At 47.6% G+C, this 21,730-nt stretch overlaps 1 protein-coding gene across 2 annotated transcripts in view; it reads right to left on the bottom strand.

Annotated features, from left to right (window-relative positions):
• Positions 1-17,184: 17,184 nt before the first annotated feature.
• The window catches only part of vps13c (vacuolar protein sorting 13 homolog C), a 55,002-nt gene continuing 50,456 nt past the window's right edge, over positions 17,185-21,730 (bottom strand). The window contains exons 79-83 of one of the 2 annotated variants that reach the window (XM_048969354.1): positions 21,300-21,414; positions 19,113-19,204; positions 18,785-18,908; positions 18,288-18,371; positions 17,185-18,060 (exon numbers count right to left, since the gene is read on the bottom strand). In XM_048969354.1, coding sequence (XP_048825311.1) covers positions 17,959-18,060; positions 18,288-18,371; positions 18,785-18,908; positions 19,113-19,204; positions 21,300-21,414 — 517 coding nt within the window. In that variant the 3' untranslated portion in view covers positions 17,185-17,958. Of the gene's footprint in view, positions 18,061-18,287; positions 18,372-18,784; positions 18,909-19,112; positions 19,205-19,475; positions 20,931-21,299; positions 21,415-21,730 lie in introns of those variants that run through there. The other variant, XM_048969355.1, reaches the window with a different exon arrangement.

Genomic DNA, 21,730 nt, shown 5'->3' with positions numbered 1-21,730 from the left:
CTAAGGAGAAAAACATTATTACTGAAAAACAAAAACACACACACGCACACAAGCTCACACACAATGGGCAATTTTGGTATCAAACAAAATCTGTAGTAATTACTATTGAAATGCAGTAGCTGACATTTTTCAGAACAAAACCCTAAAACTCAGTGATTGAGGGGAACATTCTGGACAGCTGTAAACGCCTCATTTAAGGCTGTTGGCAGCTTATTGGAGTGTTACAGGCGGGGGGGAGAGAGGGTCCAGGTCCCCCCACTAAACCTCTGAGAAACAGCGTTCTGCCTCCCAAAACCACACCTGCGGCTGATGCTCTCATCCTGCGAGCCCCCCCCATTACATAAGCGCCATTATTACCCCCGTGTGGGATGAGGTAATGCCCTGTGAGTGCCGGCTGTCTGCACCGACTCGCTGCATTGTTCACCATTGCAGACAGGAGGCGCTGGTGGACCGGGCCCATCTCGGGCAGTGTGCCTTAGTGGAAGTGCTGTAAACAGACAGCTAGAGTGCTGCCCTACTGTCTGATATAGATGACTTATAGGAGAGTAAATTAGCTACTCCTTTAACAGGCTGTATCTGTTATATATTTATATACATGCATCCTGTAAGTAAATGAAATATCTGGTATACAAATGTTATTAAAGCATAATGGCAGATGACAGTTTATATAAAACGATTCAGGTGAATTATTTTTATGTATTTTGGAGAAATTAAAATTTAAGCAAGGAAAAAAACCCTAAAAAGCAATTTTAAAAGTATCATTCAAAGCTTACCCATATTTGTAACAGTACCCAGCTGAGATTTGTGAAGTTAATGCAGGTATCGATCACATCCAATTTCAATAACTACTTACGGCTACTGGGAGAGGAACCGAGGACGTGGCACGACACGCCCCAACCAGCACATACTGATACGGACACAAATGGAAGTCTTGGTGTCCACCAAATGACTATGCAAGCATTTCTAAGTATATGAAATAAGCAAATCATCAGTGTTTGTGCAACAGTGCAGAGAACCGTACATACATAACCCCCTGACCTATACGAGAACCTTAGCTCCCATGAATTGAGCAAAGGCTGTAATATTATTACATCATAAGTGATGCTTACATTATGACATCACCGCCATCCTATCTAGGGTGTCTGCCTGCCTTGTGCCCTGCACTGCCTCCCCCGCCCAACCCTGACCAGGATCACTGGATAGAATATGAGTGGATGTATGGACAGATGATGACATCATGTTTTTTTTAAGTCAGTCTCAGACTGGCACTGCGGCTTGGAAGAGGCCTTCAGGAAACATCTGGAAGGGAGAAACCTGGACGCCGTAAGATGGCACAGCCCCAGGGCTCACAGAAAGGCATTCAGCTGGAGTTTCCATGGAGACAACAGGGTCACCATCCTGCATGACCCCAGAGTCTGTCTCGCTTTGGCCAAAGTGGAGCTTCCTGTTATCTTGGAAGGTCCTCATCTGCGAAATCCTCACGCTTAGCAGAAATAAACATTATTTATGAAGTATCACATCAAAGCTCAAGCATCGAAAGTGTGAAGTGAAATCCTGATTAGTGACCAGGCAACGAGTATGGTGGTCCGAACTCAAAAGTGTAACATAATGAACAAGCGGCACAGATAGTGCTCTGTTTGCAGAATATGCAGCGATGCCTGCCCGCGACCCTGCAGGGTGAGTGGCAGAGGGCTATCAGGGCCCTCTCAGAGATAAATCGGCCGCCATGCGCTGGCCGGCTGCGAGGGACATCCGCTGGGGCCTCCCGTCACTGAGAGTGATGTTTCTGACTCCATTTCGTGCCGTTTGTATAAACGCCTCAGGACACAACGGCTCTAAATGAAATGTAAACCCACAAAGTTCCTAATCAAAATTTGCATAATTCATTTGCACGCATTTCCTTGAAAAATGCATAATATGCAGTGAAGGAGGGGATGTGAAGCTGTCTGGCTTCGCAGTGGCTAACCAACGAGTTTCTGCATCCAGCAGGATTCTCCGACAAAGGTGCACCTGTGAGTTCACTACACAGGTCTGGAAGGTTCTCTACACATATTCAGTCCGGCGTATGCAAACAGCTTGTTGTCACGGTACCTGTAATACTCTTCATTGGATTCTGAATATCAGTTTTTTGCACTTTCTAATGGATACTCAGCTCTCTTTTGATGTCGTAATGAAACACTCATATTGGGTTTTTTTTTTGCGTTCCTGGTCAAATTATCACATGCATACTAGATTAAGTTCTTTTTTTCCGATATATGGTAAACATGAGGCATCACAAACACCCCACAATCCTATTAAGATCGCCCACTGTATGGGGGTGTTCCATGCTATAGAAGGTCGCCAAAGAGAAATGATTAAAGTTTAAGTTAATTAGCTTAAGAGGAAATGGAGGAATTTCATCGCCCAGCTCTCCATTCATGGTAGTGTGTGAAATATTGGTGAGAAAGGTGGTTTCGTGAAAGAAATATTCCCTTTTTCATGATGGGGCAGTACAATGAGGATGTTTCGCTTAACAGATTTAGAGTGGGAAAAAATGAAAATAAGCACAGGGGGAAAATCGTTTTAGTCAGCCTGGGAAAAGAGGCCCATTTGTTTGCCAAACTGAAAAGCGCACAGGCAAGGTGGTTTTTACTGTTATCCTGTAAATCAATCCACGACTTGAGGTCATTTTTCTCCTGTGCACATGCTGAACCTGCAGCAAGCCCCGCCTTTACTTCCGTGCTGACCTCTGCCCCCCCCTAAAATGGTATGCGGAAGCGTACTGCAGTGATTTTCAGATGGTGTGTAAACCTCTACGTCCTGTCCACTCTCTCGGCGCCACGCTGTAAGGCAGCGAGAGAGAAGCAGAGCCCAGCAGAGGTGAATGCCATCCGCGTTAAGTAGCCTTAATGCTCAGGGATTTTGTTCAGAGAGAGTTAGGAAGTGCAGGACACACATTCTTCATCTGCACCCTCCCGCTGATGGCTTTCATCTACAAACTGTGGACAGCAGGACATGCAGTGGGGGCCGGTGACTGCATGTAGAAACATCTCTGCGGGTTAATGTGTCACTGCCATCGGGTCAGCAGGGGTCGAGACGTCGGTCGCACCTCCTCAGGACTGATGGAGTCCGTGTGGGGAGACGAGGAATGAAGGAGCCGCTCTGGCTAACAAACTAAGAAAATTAGCATGACTGAAAACAGGGCTGCTATCAGAGGAGTCAAGACAAAACAGACAGAGCCAATCAGCGCACAGAGACCCAGTCACCTGACTTTCCCTCCAGAGATTGCCATAAATCCATGCGTTCATGATTTGGATTCTAATAAGTTAGCATCAACCATTAGCTGTATCTAACTTTATTAGATGCAATATACCTATCAGGGTGCAGCAGTTACATGCAGTTATAGTGCTGCCCGTGTCACTGGAGGATCTCAGAGGGAGCATCAATCACAGAGCGAGTCTCGCATATACTGCCTGACCGAGAACATGGTGCTACCCAGAATGAGGGAATCACAGCGCGAACGCAGCTATGAATGTTAAGTGTGCTTCAAGTGTTCAGTACAGGCAACCCCCCCTCCCGTTAAGTCATGATGTTTCAATCACATGGCAACACTGTTTCTGGGGCCAACCCAGGTACAGCAATATGATGCATGTTATTGTCTTTTAATCAGTTTGAAACAAATAAAAAAGAACTGTCCTTATACCCCTTTCCATGCCATGAAAAAGAAAAGAGTGTGTAAACTAGACAGCCATGTTTACAATTTTTTTCATGTTTAGTATTAGGAGTGTAATGGTACTCAAAATTCACGGTTTAGTACAAACCTCAAGTTGGGTTTACGGTTCGGTGCAATTTTGGTGAATGGAATTTGTTCTGAGGTTATTTGTTATTACAGCCACAAACATCCATTTTCTCCCCCCACAGTCCAATTTTCCAAACCGCTTATCCTACTGGGTCGCGGGGGGTCCGGAGCCTATCCCGGAAGCAATGGGCACGAGGCAGGGAACAACCCAGGATGGGGGGCCAGTCCATCGCAGGCCACACTCACACACCATTCACTCACACATGCAATTTAGCAACTCCAATTAGCCTGGGAAACCCCACGACGACATGGGGAGAACACGCAAACTCCGCACACATGTAACCCAGGCGGAGACTCGAACCCGGGTCCCAGAGGTGTAGGCAACAGTGCTAACCACTGCACCACCATGCTGTCCCACAGCCACAAACAGTATTAGAAAAAGTTGTAAACCAAATCTGTCCATCAACATGTCTGAATAACAAGAGATTCTTATTTGCACATTGTAAAAAATATATATAGAATTTTTTTATTGAAAATACAACGTCATACAAATCGTAATGAATATCCTCTGCTACTGTGAATGATCGACGATCTGTAGGTGAATTTGATTAAATGCCTTGCTCCGGTCCTTCACACTTTCAGATGATGTCGTCTTTAACTAGTTAGCATGTTGGATGTGGTTTCAGAAACAGTCGAGTTTGGTATAACAGAGCCAATGGACAATTTTGGTTTTATCAGCTACTCTCTCCCAAGTGATCGTGTAATTTTATGGGAAATCAAAATGTTCCAAAACAATTATTATGATTATGACTGACTGTAATTAGGATTAGCTGTAACAAACTCACAGCCCCAATTAGCATAATGTTTTTCATGTAGAACATCTACTTGTGAAATAAGGTTTCATTTGTGTCAAGAAATGTGTTCCTTAATTTCTTTGTGCGTACTGAACTAAAAACAATGCACCTAGCCTGTAATGATATACCAACTGCATTAAATTGCAGTTTTTTAGGTATTTTTCACCCGTTCATTCCTGTCTTTCACCCTAAGTGATGCCTTACTGAAGAAAGAAGTTATACTGGATAAAATTATTGGGTCTGTCATCACAGTTTGTTTGACCTGGAAATATTTTCACGTCATGAGTTAGATCAGATTCAATTAGTAGATTGAATATACTTTCCATGACACTATGGAATATACTGTAGATTCTAATAGTTTCGATGGCAGTATGGAATATAGATTGTTGTAGTTTCCATGGCAGTGTGGAATATAGATTCTATTCACTGCAATCTGCAGAGTTTCTATTTAAATTCAAAGAACCACATACCGGTATTGGGTTGTACTTTTTATCTAGTGACTTTAAGTAGTTCAGTGTTTCCCTGAAAGGGCCACTCTTCTGTGTTCGAAACTTTTTAAGAGAAATGCGATCACAACACAGCCACCAGGCTCCCTTGGATGAGGACGAGGGATCGTCCTTCACCCTCTCGAAGGGCAGGACTTAACGGCACACCGCTGGCCTCCCGCGCCTCTGCACTTGAGAATGACAGAAATGTCATCATCTAGTTTCGCGAAGTTTTGGTAATAGTCCTAGATTCAGTGGGTAAAGGGGGGAGGAAGAAGGGAGGGGAATAAAGGAGGGGGGGGCATAAAAGCCTAGTGGGAGATTGCGCCTGCGGTAAGACACAGGTGGACGAAGCCGGGAGCAGGGTCACGCTAAAGATTTATATTATGTACAAAGTTAAGACCGGAAGAAAAATGGCTACTCATGTAGCGTATCAGTGAAGCGAGCGAAACAGCTGTTCATGGAGTGAGGAAATGGTCAGGTAAGACAGGCTGGAAATAATAATCACAGGGCCATCTGCTGACCTGGGACCACGGCGCCCCCAGGGCTGCCGGAACAGGCGTCCCCGATGGAGCGCGGCGGGCAGGTGGGCGCGCAAGGCGGTCGTGGCGGCGGCGGCGGGTGGAGGCGGCGGGCAGGCGGTGGCGACAGGCCGCTTGCTCCACCGCCCGCCCTTTCTCTCCCATCTCACCCGCTAACGCAGCCCGAGGACTTCCAGCGCGGTGCCGTCAGGGGAGGCGCGCGTGACAAATAAGGCCTGCGATGCGCTCGCAAATACAGACGGATTAGATTACTCCGCCATATCATTTCAGCCTCTGTTTTTCTAGGCAAGTATGATGAATTCTTACTTTTTTCCTAAAATATGAATGATTTCAGGTAGTCAGATAGCAAAGAAGTCTCTTAACCTTCTCAGAGAAAGAGCCAGAAAGTCGTGGGACTGCACGGTCCGGCAGCCAGGGCTGTTTAATCAGACCATTTATTTAGTTTGCTGTGTAATGAAACATGGAATTAAAGGCATTTATCATATTAGTCTGCATACGGGGCGGATTCCACCTTGCGCTCCCTTAACAGATTCTCTCGGAACTGATCAATACCGTGTTATAATTGACCAATGGGGAGGGTGAGGGGTGTGAGAGCCTGGATTATAAATTTCTATAATTTATTCCTGAAGGAGGTGATGGAAATGGACGCACGGATCTTCCCGAAGATGAATGGAATCGTCCCAAGTTTGCCAAGTCCTTAACTCCATATAGCTTCTTCCTGATGTCCTCTGATTTCTCACTATAGACTAGTATGCCTGATAATAGGATGAGGGTTGTGCAAATAAACCATATTATCCTGGGTTAAACTATCTGGTTAAACTAGACTCTGGCAGCAGCTGCAGAAAGGAAGCAGCTCTTATACCTTATGACCATTATCCAGTACAGGGTCACACAGAGACTGGAGTCTGTCCCAGGAATCGCGGAGCATGAGGCAGGGTGCATCCTGGACGGGACGCCGGCCCACTGCAGGGCACAAACTCAACCACGCCTGTGTCTGTAAATTACCCAATTACCCAAAACACGTGTGTCAGGACCACAGGAGGAACCTGGAAAACCCAGAGGAAACCCCACACACACACAGACAAACACACACACAGACGCTTGGGTGGGAGCCAAACCCCCATCCCAGGAGATGCGAGGCCATGGCGGTACCTGCTGAGACACGGCACTGGCATCGCACACAGCCATTACTGACGTCCGGGGTGAAATCACACGGCAGGAAGAATCTGCAAGTTCGCAAAACGAACTCATGCTGGCCGAGGGCGGGAGAACCTCTAAAGCACAAACATACGGCAGCGTGAACATATCAGGCTGCGGGCCGGGCAGCTTCTGGAGAGGATCGTACACCGTGAAACGGGATTAGCCGGGTCACCGGGTCACAGGGACGGTGGGTAACCGGCAGGATGTTCACATTCACACGTGACATGTGACACGTTACCGCCCGAGTGAGCCTGTTACCCAAAAGCATCATACACTTTCATGTCGGTTTTCATGGTGAAAAACAATCCCAAAATTAAAAGCCTTCCCACCTCATGAAGGCCTCAGAAACTAAATAAACTGTCTGTGTCAACAAATATAAGCAGCGGGGGCCCTTAAATTAGGCAGATTTTAATACTATGGAGAGAAACCAATGAACAGATATTCGTCACACTACTGCTGACTTCCTGAAATAATTTGTCTTATACAAAGTAGATGTTTAAGTTGTGAAGCATACTTTCACTGATGATAATATTTATGCAAATGGAAGCGGGGAAAAGGGAAGTCTGCTGAGAGCGGACTTTGAAACAGAATGGCAGCTTTGCAGAGTAAAGCCCCTTTTAATGCCATTGATTCAGCCTCACAAATGTGTAATTCCTGTATAAAGTGTGGGAGTCAGCAGTGTCTCTCGCACCCGGCTACAGGAAGCCAGCATCTTTTCAAAGAGCCGCCGTCTCGGAATGCAAACGCGCACAAATTCTGGTGCAGCTCGTGCAACAAAACATGAAGAAAAAAAAAAATCCCAAAGCCTGTTAAAGTGATAAATATATCAAAAGCAAGACAAACTACAGAACTTAATGTGCCAGTAATTTCATGACATTTCGGCAGGATAATATAACAGGCTAAAAGACTTTTTTGGGAGCGACCGGTTTTTGGTTGTTTTTCACCTGACACATGACAGATGATTTTAAAGAGACGTGTCAGGTGTGAGTCGTAATAAGGTAGACTGGCCAAATCAGCCTCCCATTACGCTGCCTGTGGATCAACAGTGCAGATTTCGCTCGACACGAGCCGGTGATTATTTTCTGTTTTTCAGCTGTAGGTAGCTATTATGCCAAGAGCTCCCCTTTTATCACATATTTGCAAGGATAAGGGAAAAAAAGGAAAATAAAAGAATCACTGTCATTCATAAACAAAAGGGAACACATTTTTGCAAGCAAAGCCACAGTTTAGAAGAGCGGGAGTGTGGCTGCATCTCAGAAGCTGTCTGTCGTACTTTTTGTCCGGTTTATAGAGCAAACACTTTGATGACGAATCACAGGCACAGCGCACCATGGATACCAGAAAGGGACCAAGCAGCCTCATTGGAAACTATGGCACACGTTACAAGCGGGCAGTCAGCCTCATCGGAAACTATGGTACAAATTACAAGCAACTAATCTGCCTCACCGGTAACTATGGTACACGATAATAGCAACCAAATTAGCCACTCCAGTAACTATGGTACACGCTAATAGCGACCAATCAGCCTCACTGGAAACTATGGTACATGCTATCTCCCTCATCACCTGATGTCATTATAGGTTTCCCTAGCCTGCTAATCTGAAGATGGCCATCTTCATTTAGTGGTAAGTGGTAGGTCGCGATGCTCACTTCCCTTTGTCGTCCTTTTCTCACTCAAATCCGCCCTGGTGGCCCTCACACCGACGACCTTCCCGGGAAGCCTGCGTTTGAAGTTCTAACAAATTGTTTCATCATCCGGAATATTTTAAAAATTAAGGGAAATATTTCTTGCGCAGGTCGAACAACTCGCAACAAGCGATTAAGCAGTAGGCAGACATTAATTAATTAGCTGAGTGCTTTCACAGCTCTGCCATCAGAGAGCATCACGGTACACACAGTGCCCCCCCCCCGAGTAGCATGGCAGCGTAGATGGGAGCAGGCGCTACAGGCCTGTTTAAATGCAGGAGTCTGGGCCAGAATTCAGCCACTTGCCAGGGGATAAGATGGGGCTTCCGGTCCAGTGAGGAATATCACACCTCAGATGATTGCATCATGGGTGGCATCATGGGTCACACCGGGAGGGTTGGGGGTTTGAATCCCACTTCTGTTTTGCGTCTGGCGTCTGCGTGAGCCTCCCCCAGCCTGGAAACATGCAGCTGTGCTCTAAATTGGCGCATCCTGTGATGGACTGACGCCCTTACCTTGGGCCCTGTGCTTCCTGGGAAAGACCCCAGCCTCAATGCGACTCCGCTACGAATAAGTGGAAGATGGATGTGTGATGTTTTATCTTCCTGCACCAAACCGTTCAACGGGGTAACAGTTTGTCTAGTACTACTCGTACATTCTTCTAAAATACAGGTCGTCGTCGACTTACAACCAAATTGAGTCGGAACCGATCGCAGTCGTAAGTTGCCACTTGATTTTTTTTTATGTACAAATTATCATATGTATAGTGTACTGCGTAATAAAATTGTATCATTGCTAAGTCATATTGTTTGGTGTTTTTTTAAGCCTTTTTATCACCACTTTCTTAGTCCACCGCTGCCGACAATTGTGGCAGAAACAGTCACGCTGGGCGACACTGGAGTTGGCGCGGTGAAGTCGTGGCTACATATCTACCGCCTCAGAACAGTCATAAAGTCAATCGCTCATGAGTTGCATAGGTCATAATCCAATGACGACTTGTATAGAATATTTCTGTGATGGCAAGAGGAGCAGTTAAATCACAAAACATTAACCACAGCATCTGTTACACAAATACCACCAGTTTATTTTATTGCACGCACTTCTATGTTAAAGGCTAATAAACAAATCCAGCAAGGGCCCCGTCTGAGAGCACTCCGTAACCCAGGGTGCTTATTCAATTTTTCCTCTGTACAAATATATAACGTTCCCCTCACCCACATAAGAGCATTTGAAATGATCCATGTTCCTCTCGGGACCTATCCGGGCCATTTATTAGTCCTGCCTTCCTGCCTGCACGTGTTGTACAGTTACCGCCTGTAACAGCTCTCACGACGGCCTCGGGGGCAGGAGTACGCCGATGTCGGGTGGGGGGGAATCGCACAATCAGATTAACCCTTCTGACCCAATGGCAATAATTGCAGAAACAGAGCTTCTGCTATCCCCCAGCCTTGAAGATTATTTTTTAAATGCCCTCGGAGTGCAGGGTGTTTGTTCTGTCGAATAACGAAACGCTCCACGTTTAAATCGGCTGGTTTTGTGCAGAGCACCATCTTAAATGTAACGACAGCTCGGCAGCGGAAAACGGTACGTCATCACGGCCACATTCTGGCTGCGTTTAATTAGTGTAACGCTAAAGGTTTTGTGAAGCTCAGCTATAAATACGGCACGTTTTCCTCGAGCGCACGGTGCTTAATTGAGCCAGCGTTCTGATTGGACGGTGATAGCATCTCGATACCATTGGTGCCTCGATATCTGACATCAAGCATCTCTATGAGGTGACATAGTGAGCTGTCCCAGAGATCAGAGTGACGATGATCCCGAAGCAGCCTAGGGGGCACCAGGGCCTTGTTCAGCTTCAGCCTCATCGCCCCAAAACGCTCCCAATTAAGGGAAGCTGGCCTGTTCCCCAAACAAGGATCTTATAGTTATAAGGGCCAGCCGTGGAGTTGGGAGGAAGCACCGACAGTAAACTGGGCCTTTTTACAGTCTCCTCTCTGCTCCTTTAAAATTCTGTTTGTTTCTTCTTTTTTGCATGTTTTATGCTACCTGTTAATTAATGCCCGTGTTTAGGCAATGCTTCTGTGTGTGATTCTGCTGCCGAGTTATGCATTCCTTAACAATACAGAAACAATAATTAAACTATATAAACTATACAGAAAATGATCAGTTACAAATGACTCTTAATTTAATGAATTGACTTTCATTAAAAAGATGAAAGCATTCCTGGGGATACGCGGACTATGACGTGTAGATCATGAAGCTTAATCTGGTGAGAATGAATTTGTCTTCACGCCTTTTCTCCTCCCGTCGTACGCGCTTGTAAGCGCTTATCGTCGCCGAGACGGACGCCGATGTGTCTTTGATGAACCGTATCTCTCCACTGATGTCCTGTCTCGCGGGAGTCAGCATTTATTCAAGAAGCCAGTGTCGGAGTGACAGAGCTGCAGAACTTTACTCTAAAATGTCTGAAGAAACGGTTATTTTCCGTCCTTTTACTCACACAATATCGCCAACCTGTTTAACACAGTTATCACTTTGAGATTATTAAATTAGAAATTAACAGCAGTAGTGTATTAACACACTCATACACTATAAATGACAGTAATTCATTTAATGATTTACGGAAGATTTTGGCATCATACTAATTATCCAGGGCATTGGTGGGAGTCGCATGTTATGGAGCCGATTCCTGTAAGTTGGTTACGGAGGAAATGAGCCCTCGGATTCTGCGGAGAATCCGATGGGATCACTTTTACGACGGACTCTAAAAATACCAATAATTGCATGTGGGATCCTTCAGAGAAAACGCGAGCGGCCCGGGTGGAGAGGAGAGCCAGCAGCGGTGGGGAGGCCTCCTCGAGGTACAGCGCTGACAGGCCTTTGTTCCCGACGATACTACCAGAGACAGCGGGGTGAGCCGCTGGGCGGAGGCATGTTTGAAATGCAGAAAGATGTGCTGCATCATCAAAGGCGTGCGAGGCCACGCAGCGTCAGTGAGGAATGAATCTTTCAAGAGGGGTCAGTGCCCATAATCACCCGCTAAAATCAATATAGTTAAAATTACGCTTGTTATTAGTGTAAATAGGACACATCTGTTTATTGCACCAGAGCGTGACTTGTTTAATGAATTCTCAAGTGTTTTTTTTTAGGTTGCATTGGTTTATTTGGCATTGCATCATCTTTGAATAATGTAAAATATGTTGTTTCTTTTCTCAAACTCACACTGTGTCACCAGGAGCCGAAGTGTGTATAAACAGAAGTGTCAGCTTTAAACCCCTCTGCAAACCGGCCGCGAGACCAGGACAGGACCGAATGTGCTTCTTGGAGAGCCGTGAAGGACGACTCATCAGCTGTTAGGTTGGAAGAACGGTCAGGAAAACGCCAGCGAGGACCACGCGTGAAAGTGAGCAACAGGATGCTTATGGAAATGCAAAGAACTGCATTTCAATCTACCCAGCCCACATGCCAAAACTCACATAGCTCTCACTCAGGTCCACTACTGGACGATATCCTTGTGAAACTAGTGCTAATGTTTTTCTATCAATTCACCGTTGATGTTGCTCTATTAACAAGGAAACTGACGAGGAAGCCTTCCTGAAGCACATGAGCAGTTCACCCGCAAGCTCAGTTGCAAAGGCACATGAATTTCTCTGTGTGACGGATAATTCACTCTAATGTTGACTTTAGAGAGCTTCCAGCTACTATAAGCCTCAGGGTGAAGGACAAGGCATGGATAGCTTTGGGTTTGACAGGGCTGGGCGTCTAGCCTCCCAAGACAGGAAGCACTTTCCTCAAGGTATTGCATGCTCACTAGGTGTAGGTTATAACCCAACAACAGTTTTTGTAAGACTCCTTCTGTTCGGTTGGCACCCACATCATGCCTCAGAAAATGGGTGCTAAAGTGGAACAGGCATCACTGCTGGGGAGGAAGCCAGGTAGAACTTCAAGGAGGACAGCGAGGGGTTTGGATCAACCGATGCCCTAGAGGATTGGTCCGCGGGGAGCTACCTGCAGCTGTCCTTCTTCCTCTCCCTTCGGGAGCATTCCATCAATCGCCTGCAAGGTGAATACATCTCCAGCACGTCTTGGTGGGGGCATGCCTTTCCAGGCCTCTCAGCGAGGTCCTTCAAAAACACTGGGGATGAAGCAGATCCTGCTCCACCCGGCAGGTTGCCTTGGTGCCGGGCAGGCGGGGTGAATCTCCTACTGCTCCATAACTACTAAATTAACAACCGAGAAAGTCTTCACCTTCCTTTGACTTTCTCCGGTTCCTCTCCGGAATTCTTTAAATTTTCCCTTCTGCCCCGGCGGGTTGTCCTTGACCCGGAGCGGACCGCACTCAGCCAGGCTGCGGCAGTCGGGGGATCGGGCCGGACGCACGGCCTCACCTGCACCAGCCGCCGCGCCGACATTATTAATATACAACTTTCAATCAGTCTTTATGACTTATTAAAATGGGTCAGTTGTTTCATTACACACGGAATTTACATGTCTCCCCTGAGAGTAAGGAAATCTCCGAGACACCGCGGTCGGCGGTAACGTTTCTGGGGCGAGAAAAACACACATGACAGGCTGCTGTTTGTGTGGCTGGATTCGACGTCCCATTCCCGATGGCGCTGGCTCCATCCGCGGAAAGTGCCCCCCCCCCCCCCATCTTCCTTGAGAAGTTCGCGCCGCGGACGACGTGACGCGAGCGAATTCATCTTCGGTACCGTGTGCTGTGCATTTGTCAGATTAATTGGCAAGATCATAATGCATGGGACAGTGAAGCCATTTGTCACTGTCGGGGAGGGGGGGGCAAGTGTAAATAAAAAGCAGGGAAAAAGGGAGACTCAGGGCTGCAGTACTTTTTAAAAAGTTTTTGAGGTTGAATAAGAAAATACATCCCAGCTAGACGTGAGATGATGAACAGGGTATTTATGGCATTCATACAGGGCACTTCCACCAAAATGCTCCGTCTGAAAAATCGTTTGCACACTTTTGTGGTAATTAATTCCCTTTATTCCTAGAGCTGCTATAGAAATAGTTTCACTAATGGTGATGGAGTCTGATCATCGCTCTTCCTTACAGGAGTTACCCTGAATTTTGAAGGCACTTTCTGCTGTTAGTCCAAGAGCCCCTTATGTAGAGCAGGGGCCAAAACAGATCTGGGGTGGGGGTCATTCTGTCCAGGAAACTGCCTCCTATTACACAACCAAGGCACTCTCCATGTTGGGGCTGAACCGAAGTGCAGGAGGGTGGGGGAGCCAGGCGGGCGGCCATTAGGACCCAGGGAAAGCACAGCGGATCCAAACAGCTTCATTTACTGCCTGGAGGAGCGGGGGTCAGCGCACACCTGAACCTCTTTGAGGGCCGGGGACGGGGGGGGGCGCTCCAGGGCTTGGGGGGGTAGTTGGTTCACCAGGGCCGGCGGAGCACATCGTTAATGGCTGAGTGAGGAGGGGTGCTGGCATTTTAACATAGCGATCATAAAAGCACCACGGTCCTGCACGCTCGGGAACCACGGTCCTGCACGCTCGAGAACCACGGTCCTGCACGCTCGGGAACCACGGTCCTGCACGCTCGGGACGGGAGCCTCGCATTACAAGCATTTCAAAAGAGCTTTGTTTTTTCTTCTCCATCTTTCCAGATCTTTTTTTATTGTTCTGTATGAAACACAAAGTCCCCTTTTTTGGTTTATATCTCCATCTGGTGGACACTACCTGTCTGGAAACAGCCCCTCCTGGGGGGCATCAGGAGAGAAGCAGTGGCGTTCCGCTTCGTCCGAGTCGCATTCGAAACAATGATACACAGCCCAGAGTCACCAGAAATTATAATGCAAACGGAATACTTCAAAACTGAAAATGTCATAAATGTATAAAAAGTTAGAACTGTAAGTCAAGTAACTTCTGGCATTTCGCTGATTCAAGGTCAGGGGGGTGCCACCTGACTGTTGTCAGTTTTGTGAGTGTTTGTCCCCCCCCACCCCCTGAGCGGCTTTATCGGATGACAGCACAGGTGACCCCTGTGGAGAGAGCGTCTCCCCTCCTGCAGCCCTGCCGCCTCTAATACGCAACATCTGTGCCGAGCGCGCTGTTCCAAAATGGCTGCTCCTGGGAGTGGGGGCGGGGCCTGAACAGAGCCGATCGGGGAGGCCATTCGCCATGCAGATGTTAGCGCTCACAATGTCACTACGTCCTTGGCGAGGGCGACGGCGGCTCGCTACGCTTACGGGACGGAGACAAAGGCCGGGCAGAGCGGGGGGAGGGGGGGTGCAGGCATGGCCATTTCTTCCTTGGCCTGCTCCGCTGTGTGGCCTGTCAGTCTGCCCGCTCCCCTGCCATCCCATCTGCCACCGCCGCACCGCTGACCCTCCCTCTCCTCCGCCGCCCTTTCTGCTCAGACACACGCCTCTCCTCCTCCGCTTGGTAATCAGCCACTTCATACCATTACCCCCACGGTTACAGTGCAGGTCGGATAACACACTCACCTGCTGAAGGAGAACCAGCTCTCAAATGCTTTGGGAAAATGTCCCAGTCACATTTCTTTGTCACATTTAGGAAGAGAAACAGAAGCTAATTGGCAGGCAGCTGTGATAAGATGTCTGTGAAGGATTAAAAGCATCCTTCATACTACTGCCTTGGAGGACACTCAAGGGGTCCACCCTCTGAAAGGAGACAGAGAGGAGACGACACAGGATGGGAGGGGAGGGGAGGAGAGATGGGACAGAGAGAGGGAGAGACAGGATGGAGAGAGAGGGGGCAAGAGGTAGAGATGGGAAGAGGTGGATAGATGGGACGGGGGAGGAGGCAAGACAGAGGACAGACAGGATGGAGTGAAGGAGAAATAGGACAGAGACGGACATGGAAAGGAGGGGAGGCAGGAGAACTGGGAACAGTGAGGGAGAGACAGGATTGAGTGAGGGAGGAAGAGATGGGATGGAGAGACAGGGGAAAGGGACGGAGAGGCAGGAGGAGGATGGAGAGGAGAGGGGATGGAGAGTGGGAGAGAACAGGGAGGAGGAGAGACGGGATAGAGAGAAGGGAAGAAGAGAAAGAAACTGGATGGGAGAGTGAGAAACGGGATGGGGTGGAGGAGAGATGGGACAGGAGAGGAGGAGAGATGACTGCGTAACGCGCCGCTTAGCGAGCAACGATGTTCATATTTAATGTCTGCCGTGACGGCTGGGGTTCCGACAATCTGCCGTCTCTCCTACTGACAGCAGCCGCATCCCGGCAAATTATGCGCATGAATTCCTGTGAAGGAAAAGAGTGCAGAGCAGGGAGTATGACGGGGCTGTGGATCTCAGGCCTTGACGGGGAGCGTGTCGCCTCGCATCAGATCCATCATGCCGAATGGGGAACACAAACACCCCAGAAAAACAGCCTGTGGTGCCTGTCCGCGCAGAGAGGAGGCGCCGCCGGGACCAGGGAAGGCGAACGCCGGCGATTAACCCAGGAGGAAAGGAGACATGGCTACACGTACGGGGAACTGCACACCAGCGACCGCCACCCAACCTCTAAACTCACGCCAAGAGCACGAGCGTCGGACGCCGCCGAAGCTGGCAGGCAGCGAAAACTGCCAGAAGTTTCCGCTGTTGTCTGGGGCGGCTTTAAGTGGCAGGAGACAAAAGATGAGCCGGCCGGCGCTCGGGGTGCAGCCTTGAGTTATGTATGCGCCATTAGCGTCTAACAAGCCTCTGCGCGGCCAGCCGGAACATTCCGGCGATTCATTTGGGTAACACAGAAAAAAGCAGCTGTCATTCTGCTTGTTCAGCTGAATTGTTCCCGCTGTTCATCACTGGCAGGGCTGGAGGTGAGAGATCGGTGTGTTCACACGGACTGCGTGACTGGCCTCTGGCTTATCACACCTCCCACACACACGTCCCTGGGGGGCCATGCTGGCTGCCCCACCTTAAGACATCATATCTCTCTGTTTCTGTCTCTCTCCTTATTCCCTCCATCCTCACTGTCCAGGCTTTTGTACCTTTCCCTCGATTAGCCGCCCTGTTCCTCAGCCAAACAAGGAACCTTTCACCTTCCGCCAGCTCAAGTCCCGTCACCAGGCGTGTTGTGAAACCCCTGAGGATGTCCGAGTAAGAGCCCCCCCCCACTCCACCTCGCTCCCCACACATGTTCACGGTATTGTATACCTGTCCCTCAGCCTGGGGGGGGGGGGTTAGGGGTGCCCCTGCTTTTCTGCGAGACCCTTGAGGCGACTGTTTGCCGGAAGCTTGTGCTCCAGTCGGCCGGGGTTCCTGGTAAGATGGTAGATGAGAGCAAACCCCTCCACAACCATCCGCCCTCCTCCGCCTGTCCACTGTCCTCCACCCATCCTCCACCTGTCCTCCGCCCATCCTCCACCCGTTCGCCGCCCCTCCATCTGCCCGCCCGCCTCTCTCTCCCACTTTTCAGAAACGCGCCTGTTCCTGGGGTCTCCTTTCAAGGAGACGTCTTGACGCGTAAGGAGACTTGAAAAATTAAATTTGACTAAAATAAACTTGTCGGCTGCTAAGATGCATGTGTGCCAGGCTAACATTGGCCTATTTAGGGCTATATTTACAAGGGCAGCTTCAGCTTTCCCTGTGAGTCGATCGCGTCTGAAGAAGACGCGTCTCAACCAGGGTGAGGAGTGAAAATAAAGATCAAACAGTGAGGAAATTGGATCTTAATCAGGCTTTTACTGTCTTTGAAAGAAAGGTTTCGAAGAAGAAATGAGAGCACAGGCATCTTTACGAAGGTGTGAACCACAATTACACTATAGAGTAGTGGTATCTCACAAATAGCAAATTTCCAACAAGACTCATTTTACAATTCCTTCCATTTCGCTCTCTTACATGTTGGCTCGGGGACAAAGTTAATACAGCAAAATATGTAAACGCCGGCGTGTGAAAGCCGCAGGCTGGGGTGGAGAGTTATGAGCCAACACGCCCGTGTGCGAAACATTTATGACCCACACTAGCAGTGTTTAGTGTGGCCTTCTGCAGCAGTGCATGCATTATTTTAAAAAAAGGTGCTGTCAAGTAACTCTCACTAGAAACATAAACTCGGTGAATAAGTGCAAAAATAAGGGATATTTCATAGAGCTGCACGTATTAAAAACGAGATAAAAATTCCACAAATGGGGCCACTATATTATTGTATTTGATTACGCACAGGTCATTTATATCCCTAAAGAATTACCGTGTAATACCGATTAGCCAGAACACACCTGCTACAAAATTCTCAACAAAATTCTTCACTGATCATTTATCGTCTGACATTCAACGATGCCTTATAATAATCTCAAAATATCTGTCAGTCGACCCATTAATCCCTGACTAGTCCAGCACTGTGGAAAGTTCTTTTTATTCAATTACAGGTGGTCAGGATCAACCAATCAGATTAGTGCATTGCGATCCTGTGCTGCCTCGTACCCGAGGCTCTGCGCCGGTCTCACTGCATGCCGCTGACTTTGACGAAGCGTTGAGACTTCTGCTTCACCATCTGATGGTGCCGTCGGGCCACCTGAGCCTCCACGATGGCGTTGCACACTTTCTGTGGAGCAGAACCAAGGCGGCTTTCAAAATGGGCCCCCGCCTCGGCCATGACGACCGCACCCGGCCCTGCCGGCCGGCGAGTGCCCCGCAGGCATCCACACGACAGACCTTCACTTTCAGCTCCGTTGAGCTGACCGCAAGCACAACAAAGCCAGCGTCTGTTTAAGAGAAACCGCTTAAAGTCGTCCACCTAACCCTCACCAGGTGTCTGGTAGGAGGCATTACCTCAGCGATTACTGCTTTCTGCAGGTACAGTACCCTCACTGGCTCCTGCCCATCCTTCTTCTGGATCTTCAGCTTACTGAACTCCTGCAGCGATTTGGGGACAAGCTCAGACCGGACAACACACGGACAACGCAGTGGGAAGCATAGATTACACAGTAGAGAGTATGCAGCTCGGACTATGTGGCAAAAATAACAGCCTACGTGGTGGACAACACAGCTCTTGCAGGGGAGAGCACGGCCTATGCAATGAAGAGCACGGCCTATGCAATGGAGAGCACGGCCTATGCAATGGAGAGCACAAATAATGCAGTAAAAGCACAAACTATGCAGTGAAAAGCATGAACCATGCATTGGAGAGCACGGTCTATGCAGCGGAGAGTACAAACTATGCAGTGGAGAGCACAGCCCATACAGTGGAGAGCAGAAACTATGGAGTGGAGAGCATGGCCCATGCAGTGGAGAGCAGGAACTATGCAGTGGAGAGTGGCCGGCCGTACCTTGCAGTATATTCTGAGCTCACTGCCCTGTGCACATGGTGCACGGGAAAAGTTCTCGAACATGCACTCCCACTCTTTGTTGAAGTGTCCCACAAACTCGATCTCCTTAACACACATGACTCTCCTGCAACGCAAGAAATGCAGAACACCGACACGGTGTTCAGACGGTGGATGGATCACTTCTACCTTCGGAACTGCAGCAGGATGGGTACACGGCCAGTCAAGCTTTCAAGATTTTGAGTCTAATGATTAGCACATACAGACATAGTCCCCAAAAACTCATAGGTACTATGTTATTACAGTTACCATGGCCAACAAAAACCCTCACCTGTTCGTGACTAATATATTGGTCCTCCTGTGTCCGGGGTATTCAAAATGCTCCCGGAAAACCTCCCCGTGAAGCAGTTTTATCTCTGACCTCTGAAACAAATCGACAGGGACAGTTTCACGCTGAGAGACATGCATAGGTGCCGCTGCGGGTTTGGATTACAGCGGTCACGCCTCCAGAGTCTCAGTGACCTGTTCGTTAGTCACAAACAGGTCACATGCAGTGACCGCCTGAGCCCGGAGAGTGTCAGCGATGCTACGCGTGTGCGTCCTACGGTATTCCCGATAAACTTGTCATTTTTGCAGGTTTTCCCTCTTTGTGCGAAGATGCCACATAGGTGCTTCAAAAAACAGCACAACAGAGTAAATATAGATGAGTTTATTATTTCTAAGTTTACACAGGACACAAGACACCGAGTACACAGTGAGCAATGTCAAAATATTCACTTTACAGTGACCTTAGGGTTAATATTTAAGGCTTTTTAATGAATATTAGAAATAAAAATCAAATTTCTTGCATTTAAGGAATGATAAAAATTTTTTGCAAACGAAAATTCACATCTTTTCAAATTAAAAATGTTAAAAAGTTTATATTTGTGTACATAAACTTGGGTCATGCAGTACGAATTATGAAAATACAACAGTTTTGCAAGTCAAAATTGGCATTTATACACATCACAAATTTGGAAGCTATTCAATGTTACAATATATTTAGATTTCAACAAAAAGCTAAAATGTACTTCTTTCATGAGCATGCCAAAGTAATGTGAATATAATTCAAGGCAACCTTAGAAAAACAGGTATATATATTTTGCAATTTTTCTGGAGTAGGACAATAATGCCAAAATAAGATGACACAGGTGAAGTTTAACGATGCAAGACATTTTTAGCGCTAAAATACATTATTCAGTTTCCATGGATACATTAATAGTGTAGCATGTGAAATTATAAAATAATAGATTTAAGATAAACCCACAACAAAATGGGAAAAGTTTACCCAGCAGGAATCTAAAGAACAGTCTGGAGTAAACATTCCCACAAGGCCTACATCATCTTTAGACTGCTTTGCTGGGGCTTCTAAATTTAATTCTGTATAAAATGCGAAACGCTGTGGCATTTAAGCTGTAGGAGCCAAACAGGCGCCACCCTCGGAGCTTAAAAGGTGGGTAAGGTAGGGCAGGAAAAGCGGAGCACGCTTAAACTTACACCGGGGGCCACATCACCCGGAGAGCACGGCACTTTCTAGAATGTGGCGACATGACTCTCCACGTTGTGCTGTACAAACCGGTCAATCGAAACGCAGGCAGCCCTCGACCGACACAAGTAGCCCGTCTCACAAACCCATACAATCCACAAGTCAAGTTTTACCATACAAGACACCCAAAACAAAAACACACACAAGCCAAAATATAGTAGCAATATGTACTAAAGGACACGTATTAAATAAATGAAGGGATAAAGTGTAAATTTACTCGCAGGCCCATCACCTTTTATGTGCTATTATCTGGAATATTTTTTAAGCAAGTCAGGAGCTGCCTGTATATCATAAAATGTGGATTAATTGAACTTCCTGACCAGGTTAAGGAGCCACAGAGTGATGTGGGCATGAAATGGAGTCACAGAGTGATGTGGGCATGAAATGGAGTCATGGACTCATGCGTGAAATGGTACCTTGGCACTGGGCTATGTGCATGGTGTAATGCATGATGGGTAAACATGAGAAAATGAGGGAGCTCTAAGAGGCTACATCTGGCATAAGGACTCTCACACTTCGGGGAGTCATATGAACCCCCCCCCCCCCATCTCAGTCCTTTTTGTGCTGCATGTGAAGAAGAGAGACAGAAAAGGACAGGTGTTAGCATTCAGGAGAGCAAAGCACCTCGACATGATGACCCCGCTCTCTCCGTTTATAAACGCAGTTGGAAAATTCAGGTCCAGAGATTAAAAGTCCAGAGAGGGATTTTGTTTCAGCCAACTAGTTGAGTATCCTGTGACTCTTTATGCTCAAATGGAAGCAAAATCTTGGTCTGAACTTTTACTCTCTGGACCTGAATTACCCAACTCTGCTTGTAAAACACAAATCTCTAAGCTTAGAAGCTTTGGACTTGCTAACTGGACGCCACCGACTTTAAAGCAGTTTGGCTTCATATATGAATTTCGCCTCAGAGCGGGGAGTGTCCCTCCTCACCTGGAATAAATCGTAGCCCTGCGACTCCTGCAGGTCATAGGGCCGGACGATGCCGTCCTCCCGGATCAGCCGGACGGGTCGCAACCTCGTCACCTCCTCCGTTGACTCCGCCACCCTGCAAACCATCAGCCATCAGCAGCTGTTCTCCCACCAACTTTCCCTGCAGTCACATGATCTTGAGAACGTCGGCACTATGCCATCTGAGACTTGCTTATTTGTTCTTATTTTCAGATCCTTTTGCATCACATTCGTATCAAATACAAGTAATTTTTGTTTCTAATCATATTTACTTGTGAAAGCAGTTGTGATATTGAGGCTAAATCCCACCACCTCCCCTGAAGGCGACCCATCAACCCACTGGGAACCAAAACACCCTGAACTACATTACATTTACGTTTCATTTATCTAGCAGACACTTTTGTGCAAAGTGA

The sequence above is a fragment of the Brienomyrus brachyistius genome, chromosome 11 (genome assembly GCF_023856365.1).
Source record: "Brienomyrus brachyistius isolate T26 chromosome 11, BBRACH_0.4, whole genome shotgun sequence".
Classification (NCBI taxonomy): Eukaryota; Metazoa; Chordata; class Actinopteri; order Osteoglossiformes; family Mormyridae; genus Brienomyrus; species Brienomyrus brachyistius.
This window is presented reverse-complemented; position numbering and strand designations above follow the sequence as displayed.